The sequence below is a fragment of the Lacerta agilis genome, chromosome 1 (genome assembly GCF_009819535.1).
Source record: "Lacerta agilis isolate rLacAgi1 chromosome 1, rLacAgi1.pri, whole genome shotgun sequence".
Classification (NCBI taxonomy): domain Eukaryota; kingdom Metazoa; phylum Chordata; class Lepidosauria; order Squamata; family Lacertidae; genus Lacerta; species Lacerta agilis.
In genome coordinates this window covers 77,057,894-77,076,382 of record NC_046312.1, presented here as the reverse complement: position 1 = coordinate 77,076,382, position 18,489 = coordinate 77,057,894, and the positions used below count along the sequence as shown (strand labels likewise).

The 18,489-nt window shown below is 43.8% G+C and overlaps 1 protein-coding gene across 1 annotated transcript in view; it reads left to right on the top strand.

Annotated features, from left to right (window-relative positions):
* Positions 1 to 18,489, top strand: part of PKP3 (plakophilin 3) — a 59,305-nt gene that overhangs the window by 20,536 nt on the left and 20,280 nt on the right. Inside the window, exon 2 of the mRNA XM_033156458.1 lies at positions 1,596 to 1,785. Coding sequence (XP_033012349.1) covers positions 1,596 to 1,785 — 190 coding nt within the window. The remainder of the gene's footprint in view (positions 1 to 1,595; positions 1,786 to 18,489) is intronic.

Here is an 18,489-nt window from a genome sequence, read left to right as displayed (position 1 = left end):
AAAATATTATAATAGTAATAATTTAAGGAACTGGCAATTTGCTGCCTTTTGACGACACCTTAAATTAGCTGCCTGAAGCAGGTGTCACACCCTGCCTAATGGTAGGGTGAGAAGCTCTGGAACTGTATGATTCAGCAGTGATCTATGACCCTGAGTGGTGAATGGGGAACCCCTGCCACATTCCTTCCAGCCCAGCCAGCATCTCCGCCAGTCAGCAATGTCTGTTGCTTCTAACATCCAGGAGATACTTGGGGAAGGGTCAAAGCTCAGTGGTACAGCATCTGCCTTACACAAAGAAGGTCCTAGTTTTGATCTCCAAGTAGGACTGGGAAGACTTGCCCACAACCCTGGAGAGCTGCTGCCATTCAGTGTAGACAATACTGAGCTAGAAGGACCGGTGGTCTGACTCTGTATAAGGCAGCTACCTATATACTCTGGTAGAAGAAAATGACAGGGGAGGAAAGGCCACAGCTGACATGACTCACTCACCCACCATCTCTCCCTGGCTGCAGCCATGGCACAGAACTTGCCTGTGTAGCTGAGCCTCACACTCTGGATGCTCTGAGGTGCCTCATGGGACTTTGGGTGAGGAGGAGGAGGAGGAGGAGGAGGAGGAGGAGCCTGGATTGAGCTCCTGGACTTTGGCCTGCCTCTATCCCTTCTCTCCCTCAGCTCCCAAGGCAGCAGCTCAGTGTTTGGAATGTACAGGCTGTTAAGTTATTTCACAAGCTGGGAGGAAACAAAGCTGGGTTAGTTCGAGGCATGTTTGCTCCTTGTTTTGCTGCACTTTTGTTGACACGGGGCTCTGCCAGAACCAGGGGAACTCTGTTTCGGGAATGGAAAAGGTGTAACAAAAAGAGAGGAGAGCGGGATGGCACCACGGCCTACAGCCCTCTATCTCTAGGCACACAAAAGCACACCCTTCAAGAACCCTGGAGGCACCGCACCCATAACCGCTTTTGCCAGTTTACACAGCTGAGGGCGAGGTGTGGGGCAGGGCAGGGCCAAGGCCAGGCCACTTCTTGCATCTTTGGAATTCCACCTTAAAGGCACTGCTTTGCCCAACGCCTCACCTGCTTAAGGTGGAAGCGGCCGACCTGCTGCTCTGCCTCCCGGCTGTCAGTTGCTTAGGGAGAGAGAGGGGTGGAATCACGTAGGTGTGTCACCACCAGCGCAGAGAAGGAAAGTCCCAGGAAACCAAACGACGCTTGGAAGAAGACCGGGGATGGCGTGGAGGAGGAGGAGGGTGTATGTGTGTGGGCGCGCGCGCGCGCTCCCTGAATGAAGAAACTTTTTTTTTTTTTGGTAAACTAAGGAAGTCAGAGGGGAGGGCCCGACAGACTCACCTGTGAATAAGCGCGCAACTTACCTGGCGTGTCAGCGCGCCACTTGGGCGCAGAGAAGAGGGCGCAGGAGGAGCGGAAGGGCTGCCCCCAAGCCCTCGCGAGGAACTTCCCCTCGGCCCACACAGAGTTCCTGGCAGGCGCGGGGAAGGGGCGGGTTGACCCGGAGGAAGAGCCGGGCTATTTTTCACGTGCTCGCCTGGCCCAGCAGCCAGCATGCAGGAGAATAACTTCTTCTTGTCGGCTCTGCAGCCGGAGGATGGCGTGTGCTCCTTGGCGCTGCCCTCGGACAAGCAGCTGGACAGGAAGAGCGAGGCCCCCGACGCCGTCGAGGGGTTCAAGAGCGCCCGGGTGCAGGAGCAGGTCCGCATGAGGATGCTGCAGAAGAGCCACTCGACCCCCAGGACCAACGGAGCAATGATGGACTACGCGGAGCTGAAAGGTAGGCGAGGGGAGAAATGAAACTGGGCACAGGTTGTGAGTTGCAGAGGGGCGTCAGGTGGTAGACCTTTGGGTCGATTGTGTGGGAATTGTGAAGAGTCGGTATTGAATTACGTTTGACTCAGAGTAGACCCACAGAAATGAATGCACGTGACTCAGGCCCATTGATTCCAGCAGGTCTGCTGCGAGTAAAAGTTAGTTGGATATCACCCATTATCTAGGAAATTGTTGCAATGTTCTGGCGAGGGTTGTCAGCATTGCTACTCCCATTAGGCTGAGAAAACAGTTGCTTGGTGGAGGCCACCCCTGGGGAGTTCAAGGGTGAGGTGAGATGGGAACTTCAGGGCCTCCCAGCTCAAAGCTCTCCACTCCTAACCCTCTCTCCTGTTAGTTGTGCGAACTCTTCTAACTCTCAGCTATGCGGTGCAGCTGCATTAATCAAACAGTGTGATAAAATGGCACCCGGCAAAAAAGTGCAGTGGAGGAGTTAGCCCAGCTGTGTTGTTGATTCAGATGCTTCAACCAGGAATATGCCCTTGTTGGGGTGGTTGCGGGCTTAGTCAGCCAGCCAGTGTTGTAGGTTTATATGCCAACTGTCGTAGACAGAAGGAGAAAATGTCGCTGATAGTTTTTTATGATGATAATAATAGGGCTGTGTTACCAAGACAGCTTCCTCTCTGGGAAGGTGGTGTGGACCTTCTCAAAGGTTTAGTCTGGGTCACACTCAAGATACGCCGGCCAGACAAAGGTTAGTCACAACTGAGAATAACTAAGTGAGATAGCAGAAGAATTCTCCTCTCCAGCAATTTGCCTTGCCCTATAGATTTAATCAAACATGAGATTCAGTCAAATCTCCCCGATACCTTGCACTTAAACTGCTATCGGTTTCTCCAGCTGTTTACTATGCAAGTAATTTCTACTAGTTCTTTGCCTCCTTCTGCTGTCTGCAAAACAATCATTCTTCCTGGAGTCACTATGCCTATGGTAACATTATGCTAACCTTACCAACCTAGTTTGGACTACTGCTTTGCAGCTTTTATGTTATTTGTTTATTTTACATTTATATTCCAGCCAAGGATCTCAAGGTGGATGGTGTGGTTCTCACCTTCCCCATTTTACCTCACAACAACCCTGTGGGGTAGGTTAGGCTGAGAGATAGTGACTGGCCTATGGTTACACAGTGAGCTTCTTGGCTGAGTGGGGATTTGAACTCTGGCCTCCCAGGTCCTCGTCCAACACTCTAACCACTGCACCACACGAGGAAGCAACCCTGGTTCTGTGGACAATTGTCTCACTTAAATAATTGGCTTAACCTGAGGGAATAAACCACCCTCACCTCTCCCAAGCTGCCCCTTAGGGCATAATACTGTCAGGGCCAATAGTAGTGTGCACCTTTTTAAATTCTCCCATCCACACAATTTATGTACAGCAGGGCTAGGGAGTCTGTGACCCAGCAGACTCCCAACTCCCATCTGCCCCAGTAAGCATGACCAATGATCAGGAATGATGGCAGTTGGAGCCCAGCAGCATCTAGGGGGGCCACAGGTTCCTCAGCCCTAATCAAAACCTAGCACTATGTTGAGGAAGTAGTAGGGATTGCTTAAATGTTAACATTGTTGGTTTTATTTACCACTCTGTCCCAGCTACTCAGTTATTATGGTCAAAGGAAAGTTGTAGATGAGCCCTCAGTGTCATGGGATTTACACCCAGGTGCATAGGAGTAGCTCACTGGCAGCCCCAGTGAGCTTGATGGCTGAGCAGGATATGGATTTGAACTTGAGATTTGCATGCTTTACTGATAACTATCCATTTCCCCACATTGAGTTAGAGGAGAGATGGAGCAAGCGTCCTTCAACAGCAGGGTTCACACTCTGCGTTTCCTGAGTCATCCTGAGAAAGGTGCTGCACCTATAACAGCTGTGTGACAGGCAAAAATTCACCTGATGCAGTTTTCACCACCCACAGTACCACTAAACTGAAGATGCTTGCGCTGCTGGAATGCCTGCCAGTTGAGCAGCTAACAGAAGGCCTCTGTTGGAGATGGGGAGATGTCACCTCTCTTCAGTAGAATTATAGTCTTGAAATCCTTCCAGTTTCCTTGATGGCACCAGTGACAATTATGCTGCATTTAATTACTAGGCTCTCCTCTGCCACACCCACAAAAGTGTTTTGGAAGGAACCAAGTGGGTCTCCTTTTACATGGAAGTTGGACATAGTTTTGTGCTGCTCCCACTGCTTGTTTTTCACCTCTGCATTTGGAGACCTAGAGATTAGGAGAGGTCGCTTGTAATTTATGACCCCGTATCAGGTTGACGTATTCCATTCATGTAAACGCCCTGCCACAAACGCCAGGGCAGGATTCCAGTACGGTACAAAGTTTCCTTTGCTTGCAGAGTCAGACTGTTTCCTCTTTCAGGTGCTGGCTAAACAATAGAGGTAGAAAGTTTCTCACAAGAACCTGAGATTAGTTTAGGATTTTCTTCCTTACGTTTCTTGTGATTCTACCTCACCAGCCCCAGTGTATTTTACCAGTTGGAAATAATTCTCAGTTCATTGCCTATATCAAAATGCAGCTAAATGCAACTGGGAGGCCAGAGTTTAAACCTCCACTCAGTCATAAAGCTCACTGGGCGGCTTAAGGCCAAACGCTGTCTTTTAGCCTAATCTAACTCATAGGGATGTTGTGAGGATTAAATTGTGCAGAGTAGAACCATGTACACCAATAGTAATAATTTAACTTCTCAGTATACAGTGCATCTACGCAGGGACAGGTGCATTGTATACACCTGGAGAACCTGTTGCCTTCCAGGTGTTGCTGGACTTCAACTCCCATCACCCCTGACCATTGGCCATGCTGATGGGGTTAGAATCCAGCAATGCCTGGAGGGTCACAGGTTAGCCACCCCTGCTTTATCAGGGTGTGATATGTAAAGTCAAAGGCACCATTTACTATTCTCCAACCTTGGCAGTGCTGCATTGAAGAGCGGCATGGAAGTTAAGTTCAGTTAAGACCTTGGGTTACATTTGGTGCTGGTCTCAATGGTTTCTCCCTCATGAGCTAGTTTCAGTCTCTTATTTGTCATTGTTTGCCAACCCGTGAAATGGGAACAAGAACGTTCCTGGAATCAAAGGCACAATTAGCAGCTAACCTGCTTAGCTATCTCTGCAATATGAGATTGCTGAATAGTGGCAGATCCACAACACTGGATTGTGTTACCATATAGCCTTTGAACTACACTGAGATTAATGATAGAACACCAGAGGGTAGGAAGCTCTTGGACACACCTGGAGCTCACTTTCTTGATGACCGCACCCGCCCTTTGATCTGTCACTCTAGTTCTAATTGTGGAGTCTAGTCCCACACCCTGCACTGGTATGTCTGTCCTGTTCTATGCAATGCTGTCTTCTGGGCTGACAGGAGAAGGATGGGCCTACCTGAAAGGAGATCCCAGTTCCCGCCTGTATTCCCACAATTCTACATGTCTCAGTGCAAACCATTGATCCTAAACAGATTTGAAATCTTGTTAATTCTTCGATTTTGAGTTTGGGGATTATACTGCTAAAGTCATCCATTCCACCCTCCCTTTGTTAGGATTCAGTTGGACCTAAAATTCAAGGTGGCAGACACTGGTTCCTGTATCCAGACAAGGCCTGATCATCATCATGTGCTTTCAGTCACTGCCCTGAGCCTGACAGAGTGGTGTGTCTTTAAGAGCTACAGAACAGGCAGAAATCCAATAGGAGCAGCTTTATTTTGTGTGGTGGTGGGGAGTTAATTTAGGCCAACAATGTAACTTCCTAGTGGTTGGAATATTGTGCTGAGGCTTCTGAAAACTTGCTTTTCACAGCTTGAATGACACACATGCTTTACCATGTGATGTGGTCTTATATCCAAGAGAAGGAAAGCCACCATTCAGAGCTTACACACCTGCAGGTGAATCTCATTCAAATCATTGGGACTTCCTTCTGAGTAAACCTGGTTAGACTTGTGCTGTAAGGGTGTGTTCACATTAAAAGGTGCTCACACCTTGGCTAGAGACAAATTAGGGACAGCTTAAGGACCTCAATCAGTGTGGAGCAGGTTTGAGAAACAACAGCATCAAACAGAAGTACCTTAAAACAAGGTACAGGGTGCATATGCATTTCTTGTGGACACAGTAAACTGAAGGGATCTTAGACATCCAATCTGGGTATGGTTAAATTTGCAGTGTCTCATCCAGATCTATAGGATCTATGTAACTTGAGCACAGATGTGCACTCAGTTACACTGATCCTACAGATCTGAATGAGGTATTGTAAATTTTACTATACCCAGAATGGAAAGTCCTGCAAAACATCCTCTTCCCTCCTCTCATCAGTGATGGAGTTGAGGTGCCCTGATTCTGGTGCAGAAGATGAGGGGTAACGGGGGGGGGGGGGTTCTCTCCTGTCCCCTCCTCTGCTCTTTCCCATCTCTTCCCCTCCTTCAGGTAGGAGGTGATACTGGCACTCTCTAGAGCTGATCCAATCTATTTAGGGAGAAGCACAGTCTAACCATGGTGTGCCTGCCCTAGGGAAGTGAGAGCAGATGTTGTATGCATCTGTAGAAACTGTGAAGACTGGCGGTGGTAGCAACAGTGATAGAGACAGGAGAAGGGGCTGAGCAAAATGGGGTAGAAGCTGCTGCAGGGGAGATGATGAGAGGTGCAGTAGAAGAGGCATGACTGTAATCAGAGCTGGAACATCCTGCCAGCACTTCCAGCCATGCCTATCAAATTTCACAGGCAAGAAGCTACTGAATAACAATGGCCAAAACGTGCCTCATCCTAGGGCAGCTTGTGCCAATCTGGCACCCTCCAGATTTTGTTGGACTCCAACTTCCAGTTGTGCTGGCTGGGGCTGATGGGAGTTGTGGTCCCAACATCATATGGAGGACACCAGGTTGGCAAAAAGCTACCCTAGGGGGCTCATATGGGCAAAAGGAAGTGAACTCTCCTGGCCTTCTCCCTTTCTTCAAATATGGCACCTTGTTATTCATGATGGCGTTTTTCTTCTTCAGCACATATGCCTCTGGTTACTTCATAATCTAGCACAATTTTAGAGATGTGGAATATATAAAAGTTAATAATAGGCGCTTACATTTTTACCACATAAATCTTTCCTCAGCAATCTTCAGATCTTTGCAATGGCAAAATAAAATTGGCAGTCCCTTTTTAAAAATTGCTTTTAGGACAGATTATGATCGTCCCTCCTGCTGTGACTCTTTTCATTGTGTGCTGTCTCATGTGCGTGCTGCCGCCTCTCCTCCTGCAACAGCAGGGCCTCGCCCTGGTCATAGCGATCATTATTCTGAGTCTGCTACTTCTTTTTTCAAGTGTCTGCCTCTTGGGCTGATTGGCTTTGTTGCGTCTTCCCTTAGCCTTTATAGACTGAATGCTCCCTTGCCTTGCAATGCCTGTACAAAAGCACACCTCTAGTCAGTTTTTTAAAAAAACCAACCCAGATAATAAGTCGCAAACAGCTCATTGTTTTCACATCAAAGCCATGCCCTTTTATATGAAGCTTTCGCTTTATTATTAGGTTTGTTAAAATGTTTGGAAGCTCTGCAGAATGAACACATAGCCAAACTTCTTTTTTTAAAAAACTGAGAAATATAACCAATCTGGTGTGCATAACATCCAGAAATTAATTTCTATCATCTGTGGCCTGAATGTAGTCTTAACACATGTAGGTGGGTAATTGACTTACCAATGCTAGCATGTTTGTATATCATTAACACTACTTCTTGAATTCTCACTGTTGTTATTTTAGATTCATTTTAATGCAGTTCTCACAGTCTGTATATATTGCATTTGGGCCATTCCATGAAAAATGAGCCTGATAAGAATGCTTGATGAGTGCTGGACTTTGGTGAGGAAGTTTCCAAACGTGCAGTCTAACCATTTTTTAAAAAGCTAAAGACAAAAGAAGTTTATTTTATGGACCTTCTTTTCAAAAGTCCACCCATGTAGTCTTCACAGAAGTGTTGAAGTTAAAAGTTTTCTGATGATTGTCCCACCCGTGACAGCATTTTTTCCTTAATTTTGTATCGTTAAATTTCTTAAACTTAATTCCTGATTGCATAGTTGTAACCAATAAACATTGATTTAAACAGATATGCTGAGTTTATCATTGATTCACCTCCCAACTCAGAGTTTTTCCATAAATCAAACTTATCTCAAGCTCCATGTCCTTTTTTTGTCCCACCCGTGACAACACTTTTAACATTTAATAAAATTGTCAAAAATATCCATAAAAATAATAAAAAATTAGTAAAATGTTCAGTATCTTATTAAGAACATAGTTTAAATTTTGGTTGTTAATTTTTATGTATATTTACATTGCTACACATGTGAGAATACCAAAAAACATGGTCCAAGTGTCCCACCCGTGACAATGGAATGGCCCATTTCATTTTCATGTGATCTCATTTTCCTCCCTCTTTTCAGTGTAACCAAACAATGTATTTCCAACTCTTTGTTTCTTTCCTTGAGACATTTGTTACTTTCCATGAGGATTTAGTGGGCACCATTAAATGGCCGAAAAATGTTTTGGACCTGGAACAAAATGTTGCAGTATGAAGTGCTCCTCCTTCAGTGTTCTAGGCAGCCAGCCATGCTCTTTAAAATACTTGACTTAATTGCCCCCCCACGGGCTTTCCCATCCTGTCCCCCAGCCCCATCCAACATCATCCCATGCCCAATGAAAAACAATCAGAGAGTCTTGTGGTTGTGGCAGAGGCTTCCACTGACCCAAGGCCACTTCATTAAATGCATCTGATGATGCGAGCTTAAGTCTACAAAAGCCATTATAAATGTTCCTCATCTTTAAGGTGCCTCAAGATTATTTGATTGTTTTCACTGCAAGAGACTTAACACGGCAACCCCTTTGACTTTTTTATAATAAGGGGGGAGGAATCTCCCATTGGTGCCAGTTCTTTTTCCATTGGAAATAGCCTGAGCAAGGAGTAACACCTTCACCTCACTTTCCCCATGGCAACAACCACCTTTGTGAGTGGAGGTTCCATTGGCGGCTCTTGGGACGGGTTATTTATACAATTCACTGAATGTTACAAATTTAAACTTGGGAAGAAAACTCCCCCCCCCCCCCGTGATGGTAGCCTGTACAACATTCCAAAGCTCCCTTTTCATGCATTCAGGAGTTCAAATGTAGGCCTGCTGGTGGGCAATTGCTGGATTGCGGTGGCGGTTATGGCATTGGAGGCTGTTAGAGGGTATGTCAGGTGAAGGTCCAAGCACTGTTTGCTTGGAAAGTCAACCACTCAAGCTTGTTGAGAACTGCTTCAGCCTGTTTCTGAGCTGGAGAAACTAGGAGGGGCAATGGTGGGATGCATTCCAGACAGAGGAAGAGTGGCAGCTGTACATAAGTCATACTTCCTTTTTAGTCAGACACCATACAGATATGCATCATTATGGTTGCTGGAATGCTCATAAAAATGTCTGCTGTAGCCAGAGGCAGGTGTAACACAGATTTGTATTTCTCCTATGTACATCTCAGCCCCTCTGACCTACAACATCCATGTTCTGTTAGCTCTAGGCTTCCCCCTGTCAACACATTTGACAATGCATCTGAGTACTGTCTTGGGCAAGCTGCTGTAAGTGTCCAGTTGGCTGGGACAACGGGGACCACAATGTACAAGGCTGAACTGAAACTGGTTGTGGAGACACCTGCACCCAAGATCCTCATAACGGATGGATTGCAGGGCTGTGTGTACACACAGATATGAGAGCTGGAGTAGCATAGCAGACCGAGGAAGTCTACATTGTAGACTCTGCAGTTAAATCTAATCTTTGCCTCAAACTCACTAGGTGACCTTAGACTTGCATTTAGCCTGAGCACCCCCACCCCAAACATCTGTAATGTGTGTAGTATGCAGGGCTTTTTCAGCTAGAACACACCATGACACCCACCCCCAATTCTACAGCTTGGAGGCCTCTTCTTCATTACTTCCTAACACCTGACATTTTATTTTTCAAAGTGATAGCGTGCATGGTGGCATAGTAACTGCTACAAGGAGGGGGGTATCTGAATGTTTACACCTGCTTTATTTAACAGCCGAGATCAGAAGAAGTCTAGTTTTGTGCTGCCTTGGGTCTCCCTTGAAACAATGAGGAGAACCCTAGCAGGAGATTCATCCAGGGTTAATTATCTGAGTCTACCAATGCGAGGGGGGAAAGGGCTTGGCAAACTAGCACAGCTTTTGCTAATGCTGCTATTGTTTGTTAGCCTTACAAATGTATAAATTATGTAATGCTTCTACATCCTGATCCAATGCATCATTCAAAAACTAAGCTGCGTTGATTTCAGTACAATTTACCTCTTGAGAGATACATAGCTTGCCTTTCAAAGTGCATAGAAGTGCATAATAAATAAATAAATAATCCAGGGGTGATTACATGTATAAGAACCCTTGGCTCCTGTCCTTGTACTCCCAACACAGAAGAACTCTTTTTGCATTAAAGCACAAGAAGCTCTAGAAGTCTTAAAAGGAATATGAAAGGGAGGGATGTACAGCATAGCAACCACTTTTCACACAGTTCAACACTTGTCGCAACATGGCAATGCCTGGAAGCAATTATAATCTGTGCCAATTTTAGCTCTGCTGTTTCTTTGCCCTCACAACAGTCCTAAAGGGTAGGTTCTTATTGTGGCCTTGTTGCAGATGGGGGAACTGAAAAACAGTGATTTGTTCAAGTACCGGTATATGCTAGGCAGAGTTTTTTGACGGTGTACATACTCCCTTTCGCTCTGCATCCAGTGTGCTCCCACTGCTGGTTTGAGAAACAGTGGACACATGATATTAGCCACAATCCAGATCTCTCCTGTAGCTCTCTTATGAAGCATTCCATGTATTCCCCCCTCCCCCACCCTGGAATTGGCTTCAATCTTAATTGAGGAAAAAGAACACCCTAGCTGTGTTTTAAGCCTGTAATATGTGCACAGTCTTAGATTCAGTTCCAAATTTAGAATTCTATCCATAGTTGGATGAGAGAGTTCAAACCTGGCAGATGAAAAAATTGTAAGCTCCCCGTACACCCCATGCGCGCCCGCACACACATGAATAAGTGCTCTCTTCTCCTCTGCAACAGATTAAGTCTGCAGATCAAAGGCAGACACTTCAAGAACAATTTACCTCTGTTATCTGAATCTTTGGCTGGCTGAGAGAAGAGCGGGGGGGGGGGGATGAACACAAGACCATATCTAAATGTGTCCAATTGCTTAACAAGTGGGTCAGTTTAAAACCCATATAGCTGCAACTCCTGGGGCATTCAGAGCTAGGGCCGTATATTCTTAAGGTATATTAAATAAAGCAGCTTACTTAATTGCTGAATAACTGCTTCATAGTCATTCATTCTGGAACAGCTGTCCAGTCTGTGAAAGCAACGCAGCAGGCTCTCACTTCAGTTGGAGTGGGGCACTTTACCCAGTAGGACTGATTTTTACGCCACTGTTACAAGGCAAAGGAAGTGCTGGGCATCATGTATAGACTCCAGGGTAACTTAAAGGCTGACACTGAAGTGGAAGGTGGGGGCTTTATTAAAACAGGTTTCACAGCAGATCACATGGGCAGGTTCCTCTGCCAAAGGACGAGTCCAGTGCCTCCTGGCTTTGTTACTGAAATGTCTGGTGGGTAAACTTACAACCTCAAGTGCTGTCTTAGTTGTCAGTTTTGTCCCTTCCCTCCTCTGTGTGTCATCTGGACTCTCCCCTTTTTTTTCTAATTTTCAAAGTGTCATCCATGTATGTTTATCCATTAATCTTTGATGTATTCATTAAAAGAAGAAAGGAAACTTTAAAAGAAGAAGCATAATGCTGCTCTTGGGACTGGGTTTTGTTTTGCTTTTGGTGTTGTCATGGGTGCTGCCCGCTTAACACTGTCTGCTGCAAACTAGCAGAACTGCATTTTTTTTTTTTTAAATAGCTTGACCTTGGAGAGGAGAGAAATGAGGCTGAGTGCAGTGAGAGCATTTCCAAACTAACCCAACGGCTTTAAAAATGTTTCTCCTATCTCCACTCCTAGTTAATTTAGCATGTGTGTGCTTTGTGTGAGCTGACCTGAACAGGCTTTTTGCACTATGGCAAGATGAGGCAATGCCTAGGCTTTGTTGTGCGATGGAGCTAAATTAAAATCTCAGGGGACTTGGACCCAGCAGATGGAAGGATAGGGTTTATTTACTTATTAAAAAAATATTAATATACCCACCCACCCACATAAAATGTCAAGGTGGCATGCAACATTATATGCAAATACAGTGAAACATACGATAAATAAAGACAATTCAAAATAATAAAAAATTACCGGCTTGTTTACCACATCGCCGCAAAATTCCTTGCATCCTGCCAAATTCTACTAACAACAATACTGGTCATGTCCTGATGCTCTGATACATTTTGGGGTGGTGATAATTTTAAGTGCATGACACAAGTATTCGTTGGCAGCTTGTACTTGAAGTAAACAAAGAATTGCAAAGGCATTCAGAATTCTGCACCACCCCACAACTATGCTTCCACTGCAAGGCAGTCACAAACTAGCCTTGCTCTCCATTCATGCTTAGTGAAAGGCATGGAAAAGTTGCAGGTGATGGGCGCCATCATCCAACAAATGCCATAAACTCACTTGGGGCTTTTCAGTGACTGTGGAATGACTTGTTTGGATGGATTCAACTTTCCAAATCCTTTACTACATGGCAGTTGATTTATTTTCAAGGTCACTTGGTTGAGCAATAAAAATGACCATGAGAGCTGCAGGAAATAACATATATGAATGGCCTCTAAGGGGAATGCAGCTTCTGTGTTGGGATTTGCTCTCGGTCTCTTCAGGCAGCTGGACACATCAAATAGCAAGAATGGGCTGAAACTCAAACTCCCCCTCTGAGGGCTGTGTAAATTATACTTTGCCCCTGATGTTATCATTTATGTGACAGTGTGTACTTACTGATGATAAGTGGGAATTCCACCTGTTTTGGCCCGAATGAATTATCTCCTCACCTCTCCACATTAACTTTTCATTAGGAAGTCACTTACAACAAGGGTGACAGGATTGTAAAGGATTCCTGAGTGCCAGGGAAACAGTGTTGCTAAATACTTGTTGTCATTGTTATTTCTATGAGCACGCTACGGAAGTAAATACATGTATAAAAACAACATCTGTGAAAGTTGCTGCTCCACTGTCCAGTACAGGATTTCAGAATGCAAAGTGTGGATACTACATTTGAAGCACATCCTCCACCCGCCGCCAGCTCAAATAATTCTGTGCACTGTAGTTTTTTAAGGGCTGCTGGGAATTGTTGTTCTGTCATTTTGTGAGGGGTTGGCTACAGTGCCCAGAATTGTTTGAGAGAAAGAATGTGCTTTGAATGTGCTTCAAAGTTATCATGTATGTTCCAGAATAACAGGTAATACTTTTACTGGAAACTGAGTCGAATACGTCTGCCCGATTGTTTTTTCAGCCGCCCTGCTTGTAGGACCCACAAACACATCAAGCCATAATATGATACACACAACATCTTCTCTTCTTCCCACCTCCCACAAGGACCCCGCAAGCTAGGAGACTCTCTTCCATATGGTAGTTTCTGACCTGTCCTCCCATGCTGTTTCTCCTTTGTCAGCCATAAGTTTCACAACATGTTGGATCCTTCTTGGGCCTGCAAGTGTACCTGATTTTTTCCCTGTTGTACTAAATTCCCTTTAGTTTTTGGTAGCACAAATTGTTGGCTTACCCAAATGGCGTTCAGTCTGCCCTAATCAATCATATAGTGAGTTCTACACTAACTTGTAGGTGGAATATTTGCTTACATAATTAGTTCGCCCTCCCCACTGCCGAGCCTGCATATGGTCACAAGGGCTCGTTTGTTTGTTTGTTTGTTTGTTTGTTAACTTTCCCCCTATCTATTCCCTACCTTTATATAGACTAAAATATTGTGTTGCAAGAAATCCTTTAAAAATCATGATAACATAAAAAATAGTAAACATACTCCATGATTTCTTACAGATTTCTAAAATAAAATTTTCAGATTTGCAGGGAAACACTAGCCAGCATTGTGCCATTTCAGTTTTGGGCTCCTTCATAACTTTGTAAATCTGTCCCCGTGTTGATCCATACATAGCACTCTCTACTACCTCCATCTCTGCTGTATCTGTATCTTGTGTATTAAGCATAAGACAACTTCTTCAGTACAGAAGGTTGCTTTGGAAAGAATGTTCAGTGAGAAGGGGGGGAAAGCTGTTAACACCACTGGTCAGAACCAGTGTGGTGTAGTGTGGCTAGATCAATCTCTAGGCATGGAGCCAGCTATCATAATCTCCCCATATTTAAAATCGGGGCGCAGGAACTAGGGGTGTGGGTGGGGAAGGCTGCCTATTTCTTTGGAGCAGTACATGAGATGTGTATGTTTTATATGTCCCTCCTTGCACTGTTTTCCTGATTAAAACCTTTCACACAGCTGCGTTTGCCCTGCATGGGGGAAAATATAGGCACTTTCTCTCTTGCTTGGGGACATAATTTCAGGAAAACAGTGCAGGAGGAAAGTCGTATGCATATACTCTGCTTCAAATAAATTGACAGCCCTCCCCCAGCTACATTTTGTCTTTTAAATAACCAGTGATCCAATAGCAGATTATGCACATAATATTTAGCTGACCTTTGTGACTGGGGAAATCTGGGTTCACATCGCCGCTTAGCCATTATGCATGGACTTAACCTTCCTCACATCGGTGATGCAAGGATAAACCAGACAACCTCCCAAGTATACTTCTTTGAGCAGCTTGGAGGAAGAATGAGATGCAGACATAACAAATAAAAATATGCATGTAAAACAAGAAAGATATGGTCGTTACTGAGGAACAAGTCATTCCATTTTCCTGCAACTGGAAAACTACATTTCTGATTGGTATATTGGGCAGAATTTATTGGTCACTTATTGGATGGGGAAAGTGGACTGATGAGGAGGGAGGGATTTAAAGAATCAAATCTGATTCATTGAAGAATAGGCTGGCTGGGACATAAATAGGTCTGTTGAAGCAGACAAACGATGAGGGGTGAAGAACAGGGGGCAAAGATGGAGAGAGAGAGAGAGAGTTGAAGCAGGTGGAAGACAGGCTAGCTAGAGGCTATCCAAGCTGGAAAGTCTGCCCCCAAAGAGCTGGATCACTGAATAAGCTGAAGATTGGCAATGAGGCCATATAAGGGCATTAAGGAATGAGGGGAATTCAGCAAGGAGCTTCTGGAGCTGTCCAGAGTGAGAACTGCCTGCAAGCCTGTCTCAAAGGACTTGGTAGTGAGATTGACTGGGAAGACAGACTAAGCGTTATTAAGTTAAATAGGGTTAGGAACTAAGTTTTACCTTTATAACTGTCATTTAAACATACAGGAACCTTATTAGAGCAAATATAAGTATGTCTTAAAGCAATAGTAACAAACTGAAGTATAAAACTCACCTTATCATACCTCTATATTTATAATAAATAAATATTATTTAATTATAGAAGAGTGTCTAGAATGGTTTTGTACCACATCTACTATACCATAGCTTCTGGGATACTATTAGCATTAGTAAACTGTATAGTTCTGATATTTGGTGGTTAGAAAGTGAATAAGTGAGAAATAAAATCTGGTCCTCCACATACAAAGTATACAGTGGGGTATCCTGCTACACAGTCAAACAATATCTGGAGGGCCACAGGTTTCCCATCCTGCTCTAAGCCAGCCCCATGAGCTAAAAACTAGTTGCAAAACAAAGAATGCCACAGAGAAGGAAGGAGGTACAGGTGTACCTCGGAGATATTATGGATTTGGTTCTAGACCAGCACAATAAAGCAAATATTGCATTAAAGCAAGTCACACATTTATTTATTTTTTGTTTTTGTTTCCTAGTGCATATAAAAGTTACGTTTTCTCTGTGCTGTAGGCTACTAAGCCAGCCCCACCACCCCCATCATCATGGGCAGGAGGGGAAAAACACAACTCCAGCACTAGCCAGCTCCACTCCTGTAGCCAGAAGAAGGATGGTGGCAGGGCGCTTCCTTCCCTTGGATGTGGTTGGGCTGCCTGCATCCTTGTAAGGAGCAATATCTGTGAAGCACAATAAAGCAAAGCACAATAAATGAGGTGTGCCTGCATTAATAAGAAATGCTGATTTTATTTGCAGTTTTGAGCCTGGTTTGTGTCTCCTCCACTGCTGGAAAATCAGCCTCATCTGTCATTGAATTTATTTGGCAAACAACTCCTAAATGATTATTCTTTTAACTTAGGGTCATGTTTGATAACTACACATGCAGCTGTTCAGTAAAATGGGAGGAATTTTCACTCTGAGCACAGCATTTCCTCTATAAAGCTTATCTTGTTTAGCTTAATAAGTTGAAAGCCTCTGCAGAAACAGAGCTCGTTTCCTAATCTTCAGGTATGAAGAGAGATTCCACCACTTTACTTAACATTTTACGGCATGAGGACAATTTCTTTCAAAGGAGGAAACATTCTTTAAGTGCTGACCTCATATGTTTCTAAGTAATGAATTGACATAACATGGAGACATGCAAGGTTAGTTTGCACAACCCTTTTTCCACTCCCATAGCAACTCCTTTGGTTTGGTTTCGTCTTTGCACATAATAATTAGTTTTGATTTGTATAAGCATTACTCTAAATAGATTTGTTATCACATGTCATGGAAGGCTTAGAGGGCATCCCAGTCAGGCAGCTAGATAAGAACATCATTGTCTCCCACAAGAACAACCAACAAAGGAAACTCTTGAAGCCATTTAGATTTAACTAAGTCCAATGCCACCTATTGACCAAACCAGAGAATGGCACTATCCACACAACATCCCTTCCTTATTTAAATAAGCAACCAGTAAATCAGTGCTGTTGAACTACTTGATAGTTCAGGTCTTCAGTCTTCAGTCATTTACCTTGACAGCTTCCAAATAACTTGGAGTAAGTAGTAGTCTTGACAGTAACATTGCTGTTAGTCCTACTATGCAAGCCCCAGAGTTTGCTTTTGGTGATTGCATCTTCTCAGTGATAGGAAGAAGATATCATCAGTTTCTGTTAAGTATTCCATGTTCACTCTCAGCAGAATATAATCAGGCTCTTGTGGGACTTTGTGACAAGGTGTCTGCTATGATCAATTGTTTTCTTGTAATATATTCTGCTACATTTTTTTTCTTTGATCAAGGTCACAAAGGGATTATGGTCTGTGAATCTGAAAGAAGACAGATCACATACGTATTTGTAAAAAGTTTTTGCATGCCCAAACTAGCAAAAAAAATCTCATTTTTTTCATAATATTTTTTCTGCTCTGGTTAGAGTTCTAGAGCAGAATGTGACTGGCATCCATTGTGAACCATGCAACCATGCTCCTTCTAAGTCTGTAGTTTCTTGCATCAGTACTACCCATTGTAGGCTTATGGCATCCTAAAACTAAGATTGGAGATAATCTCATTTATATTTTCAAAGGCAGCCCACAGAACTGATCCACAAAACCAGTTGTCCAAATAATTCAACTTCACCTTGATGAAAAATGCATTTCTCCTTGTTTATATTGAGTCCAGATTAATGGATCTTATTCCTGACAGTGACCAGTGTTTTGTCATGGTCTTTCTTCCACTGATATACTCTGTATTAGAATGTCATTCAGGAAGACAATTACTCCTTTTATCTCTCTCAGGACTTCTGTCATCTTTGTTTAAAAAATCTAGGAAGCACTCACAATTCCAAATGGTAAGCGCTGAAAACAAAATCTCCCAAAGGGTGTGATAAATCTAGTCACTTTAGCAGTCTAGTTTGTCAAAGGTATTTGCTAGAAACTGAAGTATCCTATTCGGAAAATACTCTGGTTCCTGTCTCTTTCAGGAGAAGGTCCTCTAGTGTTGCAGGTACATATTTTTCTCTCACTACAGCTTCATTAAGCTTTTACAAAATCTACACATTTAATCATTGGTGCATTATACAAGATAGGCATGGTAGTTTCCTTAATTTTGCAGTGTTTCTTTATCCTTTCCAGCTCAATTTTCCCTTTGTAGTGTAAATAAATGGTGATTCTTTGTGGTGTTTTGTATGCTATATGATTTGACACCAGGCCTTAACACATTATCCACATCATTTTAATGGACCTGAATTCTAAACACCCCTTTTGTTTCTCCCACTGGTTTTAGGAGTCCCATTCTAGCACCTGTTCCTTGATTGAGGAAATTGTCCATACATATTATCATCTCATATTACACACACTAAACATAAACTGCTTGTGTGTCACAGTTGAAGAATGCATGCAGAGAGAAAGGAAACAGTAATAAGGGATTAATGTATGAAAATGGTATTCTTTAAAAAGAACAAAGGGTTTAAGGCTGTGGGTGCCAGTCACAAAATGGCTGCCATGGTGGTGTGGCAGAACATAAAATGGCTCCTGTGGGAGAATATAGGACAGACCAAGCTGGTGCAAACAGGAAGTGAGCAATAAGAGCAAATAGTCCCTCATACATTATGGGTTTTTGAGGGGATATTTACTGGTACCTTTTGATGGTGTCATAGAAGGAACTGGTGGGCACATTGGTTCTCATGGGCATTGTGTTTGTGACCCCTGAGTTAAGTGACAGGCTTCACATAACGTGTTTCTTGCTTTTCCTCCATCTTCTGGAGCTGTGCATAGTGACCATTTGTACAGTACAGGTTTTC